This window comes from Hetaerina americana, unplaced genomic scaffold (genome assembly GCF_022747635.1).
Source record: "Hetaerina americana unplaced genomic scaffold, ioHetAmer1.1.p SCAF_2, whole genome shotgun sequence".
In the NCBI taxonomy this organism is placed as follows: domain Eukaryota; kingdom Metazoa; phylum Arthropoda; class Insecta; order Odonata; family Calopterygidae; genus Hetaerina; species Hetaerina americana.
In genome coordinates, this window is record NW_027286763.1 from 57,605,179 (window position 1) to 57,623,181 (window position 18,003).

Consider the following 18,003-nt stretch of genomic DNA (forward strand, 5'->3'; position numbering starts at 1 on the left):
CAAAAACACCCCTACCCCTTAAACCTCCCCCCCCTTTGCTCTCATCAACAAGAGTATATATTTGCCAACATGCAAGTAATTTTCACCTGATTATCACACGAAGTGTTCCCGAGTCGTATGAATAAAAATAATATAGTGGAAATCACAACTGTAAATATCTTTTCTCTCCAATATGGAAAGTATCTACAAAGCTAAGCCTGAAAATATACAGTTTATACATATCGTCTGGATAAAAAATAGTTCGTCGACAAATTCCGTTTATTATAAATTATATCCATAATTTTCCATATTTTATATTTCACGAAAATAAAATTTAAACAGATTGCGTGATATTTTAATTTTTTACATGAAATTTCTTTAACAAATATTCCCTCTGCTAAAATTTAGCCCGATATGGTCTTCTCAAGATAATTACATAGATATCGATTGTACGGGTAAATTTCTCTGGTGAAAAGTATTATTTGTCTACTTATCGTATGGAAAGGATAAATTGAGCTTCTTATGGTAACTTTATAGGCTGAATATATTAAATAGTATACTTACATGCAAAAAGCTTTTTACGGCTTAAGGAAATATAATTTAATATAGTTGTCTACTCATCTTATGTTTACAATCACTAATCTTATTTATTTTCCATCTGTTTCGCAAGGCTGGCATTGCCACTGAGTGTTTTTCCTTCTTGCAAAACTATTGCCGAGGTAGTGGCCAAGAGGAATATAGTGAACATAAAATACAAGTCCAAGCAACACCATTAAATTTGAAAGTGTGAGCATTTGGTTCGATCATCAAACACATACATTAAATGAATAATAAATCTAATGCGTGCTGATTCATCTTTTCCTTATTGCACTGATATTTAAACTGATGCCCAACACTATTTGAAACAGTGGAAATTTTCGGAAACAGTATGACTAAAAATAAATTTTTGTGGCAAGTTTTGTTTTCTGTACAAAAAGTAAAATTATAACCACCATATAGGACATAAAAATTTTAGCCTTAAGTCTAAATGACCCGATTTCTGACATACGACATTTCTCGTAGAATATAAATTACATATTCAGACGTGATGTGGTGGAACTGTTCCATAATAACAGAGGTGAAGACTGTTACTAGTTATTACGTAAAATTCTTCGTCTCTGTTATTCTGAATTTTTTTTACGCATTTTAAAATACTGATGCAAATGGAACTGACATATTGTAAATACGGAAACAGTGGAAGACAATTCTATGTTTACTGAAAAGATCAGGGCCAAAGAAGAAAGGGGAAGAAAACTCCAATGGCCGTAAGAATTAGTTGCCAATCTCTCGTCAGACCAATTGTTGTGTTGGTGTGACGGGAATCACGTCAGGGACCAACCACAACCTCTCGACCAGAATACCCTCTGTGGTGGTTTACGGGAAATTAATCCGCTTTCAACCTTGTGTTGGAGGTGTTTTCCCTTCGGTTCGCTGAAGAGGGCCACTTTGTGGCCGAAACACGCGTGTTCGACGCATTTCCTAGTTGCTCTTTACCTGTGTCCAGATTCTCCCAGAAGTTGGGCCCTTTTGAGTGTGTGTGCGTTTCTTGAGTGCTTGTGTGTGTGATTGGTCTGTGCCAGTCACAGAGTGTGTGCTTGAGAATATCCTGGAATCTTTAACGGGGTCTACTCTACAGCCTCGTGAAGGATTCCATCTCCATCTGAAATTCTTTAACAGGGTCTCACAGCCTCGTGAAGGATTTCAGTCAGGATAGTGTGCGTGTGGCTGTGTGTTGGTCCCTGACGCGGATTAATTTCCCGTAAACCACCACAGAGGGTATTCTGGTCGAGAGGTTGTGGTTGGTCCCTGACGTGATTCCCGTCACACCAACACAACAATTGGTCTGACGAGAGATTGGCAACTAATTCTTACGGCCATTGGAGTTTTCTTCCTCTTTCTTCTTTAATTGAGAGGCCGTAGAGCTCATTATTTCTTGCGATCAGGGCCAAATATAAATTGTCACCACAGGTTTCTGGAACAATATTAAATATCTACAAATACATTTTAGGAGAAGATTTAGAAACTGCTATAAGGTCCGCCAATCACAAAACTTAAATAAAAAATCTTGAATTAAATATTTATAGAAGATATTGGCGTTAACCCACAATGACATAATTTAAATTTGCTATCACGAATGAATATAAATAACGAAGAATATGCAAATACAACATATTTTTTTAAAGTTTCTATTAAAGTTACAAATTTTCAGAAATTCCTGCTTTGAGTTCTAAACCATTTCAAGGTGGGGCATATTAACGAAAAAACTCTAAGATATATCTACACTAAACTATTATGCATGCTATTACAAATTCGTATTAAAAACTACGATTTTAAGGAAAAAATATTGCGAGTGGTTTTGCAAAAGATCGATCGTAAAATTAAAATGAGAAAGATAGCTTTGCATCCGTCAACTATTCCGTAGAATATTAGGAAATCAGATGAGTCAGCGGAGGTTTTACATTTTTCGTCAGATTATTTTAAGTTACAGGACACCCTCTCACAAATTGAAATAAATCTGAGAGTTTCCAGCATTCTTCTTGGTATATTGGACGGCTAAGCAATAGGTGTAGGGTTCTAATTTATTCCCAGATAATTATTATTGAAGATGGAATGATCATTTGCATTTGTGCTGTGGAGATAGTGACGCTTTTTAATTCTATCTTTTTTTATAACATATTATCCTAGCTGTTTAATTTCTCCACAGTTTCCTACATAATCATCCTTTTTAATGTCTGTTAGCTACGTTCATGGACAGCCTATAAGTTTTTTGGGTTGATTCCGGGACGACAAAATCGATCACGGCCAGTAACATACCTTTCCAGAGTATGGAAGGCAAAAAACCTGATTAGTTTTAAGTATAAAATAAATACAAATTAAACCATCTTCCAAAAAGAAGTAAAAATCTAGTGAATATAATAAAAGCATTTTTTAATGAGTACACCAGCAAATCGGGTACGTCGCGCCAACTTCATCGCGTAAAAAATATATACGTAAACATTCATTTGCAAGTGTGCACTCTATCATGAACCACATTTTTCCACTCCAAACAATCATTGGTAATACATTTAATAGGTAATTTTCATTATATCAGTTAATAAATGGTAGATTATTTCGTCACCATCCTGGAAACCACAATTATCTCTCCCCTAAATACATTGTTGCTATGCGGAAACTTCAATCTGATCACAATACCATCAGCCCTATAGCAGATAATCGTTCCAGCGTTGTGGTCACTGGCACTAAAAGCTAAATCACCCAACTCTTTCGCGGACTAAAGGACGCTTTCTTCTATCAAATCCTTCCTCCCGATTCCAGTCCAAGTTTCCGCTGAGTAATATTGTCCTGCCTCACAGGTACAGCATCGAAGATTTAGATATATATCGTCTTTCGCAATCGAATCCCAGGTAGCACCGATTTTACACCATTTTCACATTATACAAACCCCAAAACAACAGCACGACCAATACTATATAATACAAATTCACAATGTGATCAGATTTTCGTTTGCTTTGTCGTCTGTGTAGTTTCAAACTTTTACCGTCTCTTTTCTCTCGTTCATCCATGACACATCACATTCATAGACTCTTATCCGGCTCCATCACCTATACTAATGGGACATATTTTATTAATATGGCAAGTCACTCACAAATTGTATACTTCAATCCCATCAGCGATGGTCTGCAGCACAGCGACATATCTTTCGCTCAACCCTTCCTCTCCTTTTAACGGACTTTCTCCTGAATATATCTGCGTAAGTTTTTCGAAAACAATGTCTTATCGATGAGAGATCGGATCTTCTTACAAATCAAAAGTACTGCTATTGGCCAGAGAGCGTATCTGCCGATTTCTCTCAATGGACTGTCTCGTGGAAGAATTTCTTTCCTCACAAACACTCCAATCATTTCCTTTGGGGTTTGTTACTCAGACGGCATCTCGTCCATTGGACTGGTCATATGACACCGATTCCCTTTCAACGTTCATCTCTCACCTCAATTCATCCTCCCCCGTCTCAATTGCTTCCACGACCACCAGCTCCAAAATAACTCGCAACTTCCTCGCTCCCGTTGATATTTAGCCACTGAATACCATTTCGAAATCCCTAAACGTAGGGGACGCGACGTCTTTACATTCGCACTATATGACTGTTCCATTTACTAAGTTACCGAATAGCTCCCCATGGCCTTCTGAATGGCAGGATCTTAAATAAACTGCGAATTTAACTCAATGCCCAGAATCATTTAGTCACCTTCAAAGTCTCATTTCAATATCCGAACTACCTTTATTCCCGAAATCCGCGCAAGTGAAAAGTACCCGTGATGACATTTACTCAAATGTTGCGACTTCTTCCACTCCCGGGGAATTGTGAGGGAGCTTTTCCATTACTTTCGCTACCTATGAGAAAAATACTTCAAAATTGACGTATTGAGGAAACACCTGGCGTTCAATGTAGAAAATGGCATTCGTCGTTGGAAGGTTATAAACCGTCAGCAATTAAAAACTCCCCCCCCAGTATTCTGTAAAAAACCCTCCAGTCATCACAACATCCAAAATCCTGACTGGCTGTCCACATATCCTCCGCCTCCAAAGTCCGAAGGTTCCTTGGCAGGGAATCTTCCTCAATCATGCGCTCCATTTTCAAATCCACCAACCACAAGAGCGTGATCCCATATTCAGTATTATTCCACGACGATAGCACCTCAAAATGTGGTGATATATCTCCTGCCGTGATTTCAGTGCTCCTTCTCCCAGATTGGAGCAACGTGTGTCCCACTTTCCACACGCAAAACGACCGCAAGGTCTCCAGCATCCATCTTCCCGTTTCAAAACATGCCCTCACTCACTTTCGACCGTTCTTTCTCACGTAGTCTTATTTATTTATGTACCCTGCAAGCCACCGCTAGGGTGTATGGCTTATCCACCATGTCTCCTCTTTTAAGGCACGGAGGTGTAACGTAGGAATATGGATATGTTCCCTAATCAGATTTTTAACGGATACGAGGTTAATATACTCCTATCTCTTTTCCAGTAGACTCAAATAACCGTAATCAAACACATTTTTCCATCAACACTCGCTTCAACTATGAATACTATACACAGCATCACAGCATTCTCATTTACACCTCCCAACCATAGCGGGGATGCCGACCTTTCCAAAAGGAACTTTCCTATTGTTTTATAGTTATTAATTCAATAGGCAACTAATGTATTGCGTTGCTCTATGTTAGTTCTAAGATATTATATATAATAACTATATTGTAATTTATGCATAAAATGGGTAATTTATCTGTAATTTTAATATTGTAAATGTGTGACGAAGGGTTAGGTGGCAGAAGAGACACCATAGTCTCAATCTCGCCCCAAAATAAAAACGGCCCTCTATCAACATCTTTTCATGCCTTGCATTCCCTCCAAGCTTCACTCTCCCGCTCTCCGTTAACCCAAACACCCCTAAAAGAGGAAAATGGTGCGTTTATTCCCTTCGATGAAGAATGCACCGCTTTCAGACCCCGAAAGTGCTCAATTACCTTTTACATTCTTCAACCATCTTACACTCTGCACTATACACGCGTTTGAGACCAGACAAAAACTGAATAAAGCATAAATCCAGGATCAAAGATATCCAAATAGACATGTGAGTCTTCTTTTCGCGTGCATATATTCTATTCTTACTGCCCACATGTGTCACTCCGACTTGACATTCAGTTTTACTAGGCGTTTCAAAGCAATTTGCGGCGTGAATGAAATATGTAAAAGCCATTGGAGTAGACTGCGTGACAGCACGTTTTGCTCGCACCTTTAGTGTAAAATCTGAAAAAAAATCAATCGAAAATAGTATCTAAGGTTACCTTTTAGTAGTACTTGAGAGAGGCAATACATCAATATTTCCGTGAACGTCACAAAATTCTAGCGAACTGATTCGAAGCACAGATGGAACTTGAAAATAAATATTTGAGCATAACTAATGATCTCTCCAACGGCTCAGTTATACGCACATGCGTGCATACGATCGTATGAATTTGAGACGAACACAAGCTACAGGTGTTTATATCTTTAGATGGGATACGCGTGTCTACTTTCTCCGCTCTACTTTCACCGCATACGCCTTACCATCCCTCGCCATATCCCTTCTGCCCCATTCCCCTCTGCCCTTATACCGGACCCCTTTCCATCCGCCAACCCTCTCTCTCCTTCCGCCAGGTCACCCCTCCGCTCTTCCCCCAACATCTATCCCAACCACGCCGCACAGGTCACGTGGACGCGGGGATATCCTCTGATGCGGACAGAGAGAATAGAGTAGCGGTCCGCGACGAGACGAGTGTCTTTTCTGGGACGGTCCATCATCTGCTGCCACCAGTTGCCGATAGATTCCTGTTTCTTCCCCATCGGCAATGCTTCCCGACGAAGAAATAAAGTTTAAGATTTCCGCTCTCAGTGGAAGTGAAAACTCAGCACACAAAATATTATGGAAGCCGTAGTGGGAAATAACTATGCTCATTTTCCCAATCGCAATGAAATACTACCACAGAATCATACGACACTGCATTAATTTAACCACGGATCTGATAATCAAATCAAAGATTTCATCTCCAATTTGTCCACCAATTCGAAGGGTAGACATGGCAGGATAGAAATATTACGTGTATTTTTAGATGAGATGTTTCAGATGATGGAAATCCCGTGACTTCCCTCTTTATTCGTGATGAAAGAGATGTTATATAGTGCAATACTGTACAGCAATATTGTTGGCGACTATTGAAGCCAAATAAAAGACATTGCAATAAAAAATATATTTTTAGAAAAGCTGTATTTTATTCAGTGCAATGTATTTTTGCTTGCTCGAATAAGTTTTTATATGAACCCTTCCCTCGAGTATAACAATGCAAACTGATTTTAAACGGCAGTATAATGCGGATTAATATTAACAAAATAAGAATCTTTGTACATGGATCGAATGCCATCACATAATTTTTCCGTAAAAATTTGAATCTACCTCTGCTTTTGCAGAAAATTTAAGCTTAGACTTCCGAATGTACATTCTTTACATTTTATTAAAATAATTTCAGCTTCACTTTTATTTCTCCACAATATGTTATATATACAGTTATGATAGAAATATTCAGAATTTTTAATGAAACATTTTGAAACCATTCCATTTAAACAAAAGTATATGTGAAAATGGGAATTATATCAACGCAAATTTGAGTAATATTTTCGACTATAACATGGCATCATAAAAATACATTCAAAAATATATTTATCATTAAATATTATACAATACAAGAGTTGAGGTATTTGAAGTGTACTGTAAGATATAATTTTTAGGTTTTCATTCAATGTGTTGCATAGTAAATATGAGGCCTTAGAGTACGAGAAGGTAAAACATGACAGGAGTTTCCATTGTACAACTGTCGACCATTTGAGAGATAGAAAGAGAGGTAGATAGATAGAGGTCTTTATTTGGGCGAAATTGAGACCAAATAGTCCCTTCTTCCTACATAAAAGAAGGAAAGTGAAATCAGTATTTGCTACATAAAAGAAGGAAAGTGAAATCAGTATCGGTATTTCGTTTCCGGGTAAGTTGTAGTCATCTGTTTTCCCCTTTTCCACAGATCGGTCGCCGTTCTCCTGTGTGATAAAATCTTCTCGCCTTCAACAGCATACATAAACGGTAATATGTAATGCATTTTTATAAACTCCATCCGATCATAAAATTTCTCCACATAACTCCATCAACATTCCAAGGCAAAAAGTTTCGTCTTAAGAATGCAAATCAGACATTTTAGGGGCTGGAGATCAACTATCAATCTCACAAATCAAGTTTCACCATTAAATGCACTCAGAGACCTATACGTGAGAATAGTCTTACTATGTAAGCCCAACAATACTTTGTTTTTAACTATAAAATTACACTTACTCCCTCATGTATTTTCTTCTATTTACCCGCAAGAATTTGTGCACATATCATCATCACGAGGTAGAAATTATAGGATTGGTTTGAGACAGCTCTCTAAACTTCGTATACTGTTTCCAGTCAATCTCTTCACTCCCTACGCCTTTTTTTCTGATCTCCTCGTGCCGATATCTTCAATTACCTAATGCTCGAAGTTCACCCTTGGCCTACCACTTTGTGTGTGTGTGTGTGTGTGTATGTATGTATGTATATATATAATATATATATATATATATATATATATATATATATATACACACACACATATACACACACATACATATATATATATTATATATATGTAAAAAGTGAAATATTATATATAAATACACCTTCCGCTTAGCCTTCGATCTGGACTGACTTTGAGAGAAACATGCTGCCGAAACATCCCTCAAGTAAGCGAATGTTATCAATTCTAACGGGCGCTGTTTTTGACCAAATATATCTTAGTAATTTTATGTGCTGGGCATGTGCTTCTTTTTCGAGCATATATTGTAAAATCGTGAAAATTATTTGTGCAACGGAAAGTATAAAAACATTTTGCCCTTCGCCGTTCCAAATTTAATAGTTATATTCAAAATAAAAACACGAAAAACTTCAGACCAAAAGTTGTTATACACCTTGTATCTAACGCGGCACATACATACTTTAATTGATAGTAATTTTTTGACTAAGTTATTTAAACATAAAATTATGACAATAATATCTTTGGTTTTTAATGAATTTACAAAGTGAAATAAATGAACAAAAAAGCGAGCTAATTTGAATAACTATGAAACGCTAATAAATATTAATTTTGCATTTTTAGCAAGTAAGATCTAGCCTCTAAATTACTGAAGTCAGAAATTAATATCATTTATTTCTTTCATCACCAAGTTCTGTGAGGCATAGTTACCGTTAAACTATTCGTATAACACCAAAAGCTCGCATATAGCAAAAGCTCACAATAACAGTCTAATTCAATGCTGCCTTAAACAAAATTTTGAGCAGAAAGAGTGTGACTAGTGTAACGGAAAATAACATGTCAAATTAAAGGGAAAAATCTCAAGAGACCATTAAGTTCTAATTTCCAATTACGAGCTTTAATAGACAATTACACCAAAATCCACTTATGATGAAAAAGTAAGGGCTGAAGTATCAAAATAGTTCCAAACAATTGAACTTGAACCATTTATCTCTAAACTTAAATTATTTGAAACAGTCGCCAGTTTTTATTATTAAATTTTAATGAATAGAAAAATGCCCATTTCTTTGGCTCATTATCCACAGAACTGCTTGGTGCGTTTAGAGAAATGCATTTTCTAATGGTACGTCAGACACATTTTAAATTTCCTTTCCATAACATCAGGCCATGTAGTCCAAAAATACACGTACAACGCAGCAGAATCTAATAAAGAAAATATGGGAACAATTTCCCTTTAGATAAGTTTAATAGCACGACCGGGTTTCGATGTATTATATCATCTTCAGGTACCAAAATTAATTAAATAACTTGGCCATGTCATTTTAAGAAGGCATAATAATTTTCTTTTAATAAAAAAATTAATATTTTCACATAAATCGTTTCAAATGTGCGAAAAACACATTTAAAACGATCTACAGGGTCGCACCCAAAAGTGGTAGGACTGATTTTCTCTGGCGGGAACGGAGCGTTGGAGGGGGATCTGCCTGGCAAGGAGCCGAAAATTCTGCCATGGCGCGCTCATCGTCAGACAGCTCCTGGCCAAATACGGCGTTGCCACGTTGCCGCACCCGCCCTATTCTCCCGATCTGGCACCACCGGACTTCTTCTTCTTCCCCCTGATGAAAAGACAGCTCAAGGGACGACGTTTTGACTCGATAAAGGCCGTTCAAGAGGCTTCGACGAGGGTCATCAACGGCATCCCCAAAGAAAATTTCCAGCGGGCGTACGGGGAATGGGAGCAACGTCATACTAACAACGTGTGTAGCAGCTCAAGGAGCATACTTTGAAGATTATTAAGTCGATGTAAGTACATCGTCAATAAAATTCTTGTAAAAAAATCAGTCCTACAACTTTTGGGTGCGACCCTGTATGTGTCAAAATACTTGTCCCGCTTACTTCCCCTGTAGAAAGTTTTAACAAATCAAACGAATTTTCTCTGGACGAATGTATTCCATTTCCATCTATGAGCCAAGACTACTTGAACTGCATTATCTTTGGTGGATATGTTTTACTGCCATAAGTACTTCATGTGTCATGCATATTCGAGGGAGATTGAAAGACTTAAATTTGCATTTCAAGGACAGGTTTTAAACACGTTATTGAATTATCTTTAAAAATCTACATTTCCCACGTATGTAAGGCAATCCTAATGGATATGAGTGCTCACTACTACAGTTGACTAAGGCGTTCTTGTCAGGAAAATGAATGTTGGAATACGCGCTGCCTGTAACGGAAAGATGTTTTACTTCCTCTAAAAAAGAAAATCCAGCAATTTGAGCCTTGATCTCTCTTGCAATTAACATAAATGGAGATCAGCAAAACGGTTAAACAGGTCTTTCTGCCTGATTAACATTATGAAGTCTTGTTTTCTTCTTTGATAAACTTGTGATTCTTTCTCAATCACTTCCTCCGTTGTTATGGAACTCTCCCATTACCATACTTCTGAATATTATGCTCAACACTTCTATGCTTATGGTGGATGTGGAAATGTAATGTGGGAAACGTGACTCCTGGTGGTGAGAATTTCAGCTATTTTTGCCTGAGATTTTAGTTATTTCCGTGTTACACAAATTGTGAACTTAATCGATTCTCAACATTCGATGAGAAACCAATTTCTGGAGAAAATGAACTTTTATCGCCTATGAAAAATTTAGGTCATTCGTCCATGATAAAGCCAACAATTTGGGATGCAAAACTGACTGTTCAAGCATTACAAAATTAGTAGCCATCGAACACAACTTTAAATCTACCGAAAAATTTTCATTAATCGCTATTGGCCCTTCCATGCTCTTCTGGGGTGCCTTACAGAATTAAATTTAAGTTACCAATTTCACTCATCCATGAAATTTCAATGTATTTCATATCATTTAGCCATATTATTTTAGATAAGCTGTTAACATTATCCTCAAAATGCGAATGTTTCAAAGTCTATATTCTTAAGAAATTTCATAAAACGATCTCGAAAGAATCAATGTCCGTTTACCATGCCGACAAAAAAACGCCTCTGTATTTAATCAAGACGCCAGCACATTTAAAATTCCAGAAAAATTCAAGCTTGTGTTTTCGGAGATCCAAGTTAAAGGTTTGGCATTTCACGGAAACGCTACGCTGAACTTCTTCGCCAGATGCTTCGCGATAACCGCTAGCCACGGACTGAGAAGCTAAAACGATGGAGCATCCCGTAAAAGGCATATAAATCCAGGAAATATTTTATTAAAAATTTGAGGAATCCATTCTATCCGGCTTCCAGAGGCCCCTCACACGAAAAGTATGCGCTCTTAGTTTCGTCTCATCTAAAAAAAAATGCGTTCTTATAGCTAGATGGGCTGCCGACCCTTTGGCATTTCTCCGTATCTCCCGGATTTCCCATTATTTTTTTGCATTCTCTTAGCTTCCACATATCCGGTTCTGGAACGCTTTCCCCTTGTTTTTATTTTGCATCGAATTAAGATCTCTTTATTCGTATCGTTCGTTTTCGCGAGAAAAAATGTTGAAAACGTGTAAAAAGTGAAACTTAAATAAAAATATACTAAATTTCCAAACTAGTAAGGATCACGAATTTCGTTGAGCATTTGTGTTGGGTATAATAAAACTTGCTTTCCGAAGGAAATTCCTTCCTAAGCAGATAAAATTAACTCGATCTCTAGCAAGCCGCCTCTCTTGTATTTCTTATTCCTTCTTATTTCATACAAAAAATTTGGCAATATTGGTCTAACTGTAAAATTGGGTAGGGCATCAATGAGCTGCAGGGTATGTAGTCTCGACTCACCGCTTTCACTCACACCCACTCAATTTTATGATAATACCTCCGGACGCTACTTTCAGATACCGCAGGGATGTATCATAATGAATAAATGAACGTAGATTACGAAAGTTAAGCTATTTGACCTAATCAAGTGAGGCTCTTAAACAAATCTCGACCCATCATATTTCTTATCAATTAATTTAAAAGTTGTCCTTAGAGTAATGATTTTCTTCCTTCAGTGCGAAGCTTAACTTGAATGCCAGGACTCATTCAATAATTCACAAGCTGGTATGAAAAAATAATCTTTATTTTTTTCAGTCATTCTTCAATTGGCTTTTCCACAGATACATAAAGGCATCCGTTGTCAAGGAGAACAAGTAAATGCCTATGACGAAAGACATGAAGATTTTTACTTTCGCTTAAAAAATAACCAACCTAGATACAAATACGCACCTTGTTGCAAACAGGTGTGCAATAATTATTCCTACCTCGTAAGAATTGCTGGAATCGAAGAAAAAATAAAGAAGTTGAGGAAAGTAGTTATGCATGCTCTCGGAAAATGTAACTCCAGCCAAGGGGTCAAAATGACGTCAAGGATTTGTGCGATTGCTGACACGCTTAACTCGAAGATAGGTCCGCATTTAAACTGCAAAACAAATGATAAAATTGGAAAGACCGAGTTGGCGATAACGACATATACCTGTCTGAGAAACACGTATAAACAGGCATTGAGTGTATTACATGAAGGCAAAGACTGAAATAATGGGCTCGTTTATCCTTGTTTGTCTTTATCCATACAAATTTAATTGAAACGTGCGCACATTTCTTAGGTTACTCTTTAAAGATATAATCGGATGTATCTTTATAAAGAGCTGTGAAAAAATTTTCCGTTGCTCATCTTCCATAGGTCGGTTTGGTTGAGATTTAAATAAAATATATTACCGTATGTATCGGTTAAAATTCGTTCAGTGAAATTTGTTATTCATTACATTATTTCACTGTTCAAATGATTAAAATTTTCTAAACCCCATTCGTGAACCTGAAAGTAAAATGGCGACATGCATCGTAACCGCGCGATAAAACACCCTAGAATAACTGTACAGAAATCATAACTCAATTTCTGGTTGGCGGTATAGGAATGAAAAGATGTTCATCAATGGAAAAATATAAAATTGACCTAAACTGCAAGATTTCCGAGAACTCGACCAAAAAAGATAAAAGTGATATCATATTTCAAGTAGATACCCATAGCTCAATGATATGGCATTCACCAACAATTATTTCAATCACCTTTGCATATTTTCCACCTGGTGAACATGTAATTCTTTTTCTTACAGGAAATAGAAACGATTTCCAGCTAATTGAATTTCCAACAACCAATCAGAGTCCAACTTTTAGATGAATAATTTAATTTAATTCTGATATTATGTCAACTATTTTGACATTGTAGACTTTTGGAATTTTCCTTACAGAAAACTATAGCAGCAGAAGTCGTCATCTGACGTAGTTAGAAGCAAATCTCAAAATATCCAGGTTTCTGCACAAAATGGTGGTATGGAAAATGTAATGAGTGATGTTTTCGTAGTAATAGAAATATTTAGTGCTCACATTGCCATAATAACCTCTCAGTAATATCATTACGGTATGCTATTATGTACTCAAATTTAGCCCTATGGTTGAATGTACGAATATGTTTCATTTAAAATCTGAAATAGTATGCCAGATTTTGGTGATCGTTTTCTCATTTCCAAGTTTTCAAATCCTTTGACAACATTCAGGATATGGTAAAAAATACATTTAATTAATAAATGTTTTGGCGAGGCCATTTGCCTTCATTAAATAGAAATACCGCTCCGTGACGCTAATTGGTAGGTAACCCGCGAGTCCCATAAAATCCCGTAGACATATAAATACTTCATAAAAACAAAAACACAAGCTGCATATTTCTATGGCTAAAAATTCAAAGCAAAAAATATATTTATTATTTAAAAAAATGAAATCTAAAGTCTCCTCAGATAAATCAACTATTGAATCGCCAATGGACGAATCTTCAATAAAATTACAACGCTGACGGCGAAGGGCATTCTTTAACGGGCCCGTGTCGTGAGAGAGGTTCCACTGCTTAATTCACGGGTGGGGTATTGGATACGTAACCTAAATACCACGATCATTTCTCCGTCGGCGCCTCAGGCATCACAGAAACCTCCAGTGAACACTGAGCATTGGGCACTCATAATGTCAGGAGGGCGTGGGTGCACTAAAGATACGTTTTTTGTAAAAGTGGAAGGCTAATTAATCGGAAAGAAACCTCGATCACAGAGTAAAATCACAGAAAGACCCATCATAAACCCCTTGCGGTTTAGGGAAACGTTGACGATTTCACAACTCATTTGAAAATTCGTCGCTCGCAATTTTTGTCCCGTCGCATAAGGCTGTTCGATTGTAAGTTTCATCACGTTAACGCATCCAAATATGGGAAATGAATGATGCAATCTTCAATTTTAGGAAAGGCCACTTAAAATCCGCGCGTGAATACAAATGGCCCACGGGTGACCACAGATGACGAAGCTTTCAAATTTTCGATTGTCTGCACACGCTGTTATCATCACGCGAAACACCGAAAAAGTGAAACACAATGCAGAGGATCATTAGCAAATGAATCTCAACTAAACTTACCTCAAATAAAAATAAATAATTATTTCATCCCCCCCCCCTTGCGGTAATCCAAAGCAGCGATTTTCAACTGTTTTCCTCACGGTACCCAAACTAAATCCTATAACTCTTCGGTACAAAAAAGATAAAATTTTGTTGATAATGCTATTATTATACTAAAAATTTGAACGCACGTTACATTTCTTTGTTTCTATGAAATCGCACTTACTAATACTTTCGTCGTGGACTCATCAAGAAAGAGGATTCTGAAAACAAATGGCATCAAAACATCTTGTGGAACATTAATTTTGAGTTATTCAGTCTTACAGATAAAAAAATATTTGAGCGATTTCAAAGCAGTTCTGAATAATTTAAATTTGATTCTGGTTCTCATAAAGAAAAAGGTGATGCAAATATGTTCGGAGATCGATGAAACGTGGAGTCTACAAGAGCAAGTAATCCAACGATGGCCACGCAGAGCATTATCCCAATACTCAGGGAATCTAAGATGCCAAGGGTGTTCCTATCCCTCTCACCTTATAATCACTCTAAACCACTGTAATCGTTGCTCTATCTCGGTCCTTGAACGGCGGCGGGTAACCTAATGAGTGAGTGGATTAATTATATCCGTTTATCGTTAACCCACCGCATTGTAATCCATAGGCGAGCAGTCTAATTCAAGTTACGCAATCCTCAGCGAAGAGTTTCGGGAAACAATGGTGCTTTCCCTTTCATTTGAGATTTCCCCGCTAGTTATTCTCGGGAGTATAATCCCACGCAGGAGTTGCTCATATAACAATGGAGCAAAATACGGACGGATTGATTGCAGGAGAAACAGAGACTTTTTCCTACTCCTTTTTGATAGCATCTAGGCTCTAAAATAATAATAATAAAAGTTGTTTGTATGTGAAGAGACGCGACGTAAGAATTCCGTGCTATTTTAAGTGGAGCTCGGATCATTTATACTCGTAAGTATTGCTTATGCTTGTTTTATATATTCCATGTTTAAACCGAATGGCCGTTATGTACATGAGCAGGAAACAAAAACTCACTCCAAAAATCAGTCATTTCATTTGTTATTTATTTTGTAAAACCGTAATATGAGCCAAATAAGCATAGTTTTCATCGATGATTAAAATATGTTAACCCACGACTGCAAGTGTGCGCAGTAAAATTGATTTCTTAAAATCTAACTCATTTCTATATTTATGGAATCGAAATTATGCTAGGGTGTGTCTGAATGTACCAACATTGAGTTGAAATTCAACATGTGTATCTTAATTAACAAGAAATGGTTTTGTTTCCTATCAATTACGAGGGTTCCATTAAATGATTACGTACAATGAATTTCCAATTACTCCGCCTCAGGTAAGTATATCACAAATGAGAGCATTATTCAAAAGAGTAATCGAAGTTTTCCGTAGTAAAGCAACGGAGAAATAAGTAAATGGGCGACGACGATACTTGAGGACCCTTTCCCTCCGGGTGTTCGTTGGTCAAGGTAAATCCTCTGGAGCAGGTTTCAACCACGGGCAATCTGATGTTAAATGAGACTTTCCCTGAATGACATGGCAATGAAAGTGGTTAGAGCTGGAACTTGTACAGACTGCTTTGGCCAGTTCGTCGACTTTCATTCTCATAAGCAAATGTGGATAGCGGTCGTGAGAGTGGGAATAAAATTAGAAGCGTCACCCATTGTCTCTCGGCGGTGCATTACTGTTGCAACTCGTCGGTCACGTTGCTCCACTCAACTGCTCCTTCAAGCGGTGAGGGTCTGGGAATGAGTGATGAGAGATGAATGGTCCTTTGGGAGTTATACACCCAAGGGAGGTTGGGAAGTGGCTTCTGAGGTAACCGAAAGGCCAAAAGGGACAATTAAGACCCAGGAGTATAATAGTCATCAGAATGGTGCTGGTGATGAATAGAATTTCGTTATTGTCATGACTTACGCGCGTAAAACCTGAGAACACAATATCTCTACTCTCTAATTTTAACGAAGCAGGATTCCTTCCTGCTTCAATATGGTCGCAAAAATATTTTATATGGCGATGAAGAGGGAGCAAGTGAACAAATTTGCCAAAGCCAATTAACCTTAAATGTACTTCACATAATTTTTAAAGATTTTCTGAACTAACAATAAAGATAGGCCTTTGTGCTGTATACTGGGGAGAAAAATAATGATTTTAATGTTCAAGGAATAGAAAACTTATACGATTTAATTTTGTCAAAACTAATTTCGGAAACATTATCGAATAGTCGAAAGAATTCGTAAATCATTGCGGGAACCTGCCATACTAAAATTATTTGATACTCATCTACAGGAAAAATTAATAAAAGCTAATATGAAAAAACAAAAACACATTAATCAACCCGAAGCTCGGTTTGGTAGATGGTAGAGTTCACCGAGTGCTAATTCCGACGGCGTGTGGAATACACACAACAGGGTCGTGGGGTCAGTGCCTTCTCCTGAGCCAGTTATGATTTCCCAGGAAGAACTGGTTCCCAAAAAATCACACAGCTTTGATGGAGCTGAGGGTGCACAGAGAGGCTTGCCAGGGAATCGAACCTGGGCCCTCCAGCTAGTAGTCCAACGTTCTACCCCTGAACTACCACGACCTATAACATTACTAAAAATTTGAGCGGGCAAAATGCTTTCACAAAAAGGTCCGCATGAATTTGTTAAAAAAATCCGCGCTGAGTCGGAGATTTCCCAACGTACACCCGTTCCATATATGTGAATTTATATTTACGCAGCATGGGATTAATCATTAAATGGAAGGAGCATACCATTGTATACAGCAAAGCACTTCTTTTACCCTCAATTCTCATCGAGGCTAGTGATTTTCAAGCAGGAATTTGACATGGTGAAGAATCTTACCTGTATACAAATGGTCCCACTTCCTGTAGCTTGGGTTTGGCACCGTCATTGAGGAATTCGTCGGCATTCGTGACGTTGTACACATAAATGGACATCATAGGAGTCACGGGAGGGCGGCGCCACCAGTCGAAAGTGTGAGAACCGTTCCTCAAAACGATTTCCTGCACATGGAAGAGGAAAGAAAAATATGACAATTATAAAATCTCATAGTAAGTCCGTAGCCCATTTCTGACCAAGGAAATGGGCACTGATTCAAACTACGCAGAAAAAATCAAGGTTATCGTAAGCGGGTTTGTATTAAATGTGTGGAGTGCGAACATGGTCAGAAAGAGAATATATCCCTTTTCCATCACGCCTACATGGGAAGGCCCAGAAGAACCCGGCTTGGCCTAGAGATGGCGATAGTTGTTTAAAACTTATCACTGTATTGGAAAGTATGTAATCTATAAAGCATATGTTTCAAGTTTGAAGACGCTAAGCTGCTTAGTATTTGTTTGGCAGCCATTAATAGTAAACGTTTTCAGTGAATTTGTGAAAATGGAGAAAATTGGTCATTGCTGTGTGATACAATACTT

The 18,003-nt window shown here is 37.5% G+C and overlaps 1 protein-coding gene across 4 annotated transcripts in view; it reads right to left on the bottom strand.

Annotated features, from left to right (window-relative positions):
* The window catches only part of LOC139687454 (scavenger receptor class B member 1-like), a 212,641-nt gene that overhangs the window by 26,746 nt on the left and 167,892 nt on the right, over positions 1–18,003 (bottom strand). For all 4 annotated transcript variants that reach the window (XM_071584620.1, XM_071584619.1, XM_071584617.1 and 1 more), the window contains one exon: positions 17,429–17,589. In XM_071584620.1, coding sequence (XP_071440721.1) covers positions 17,429–17,589 — 161 coding nt within the window. The remainder of the gene's footprint in view (positions 1–17,428; positions 17,590–18,003) is intronic.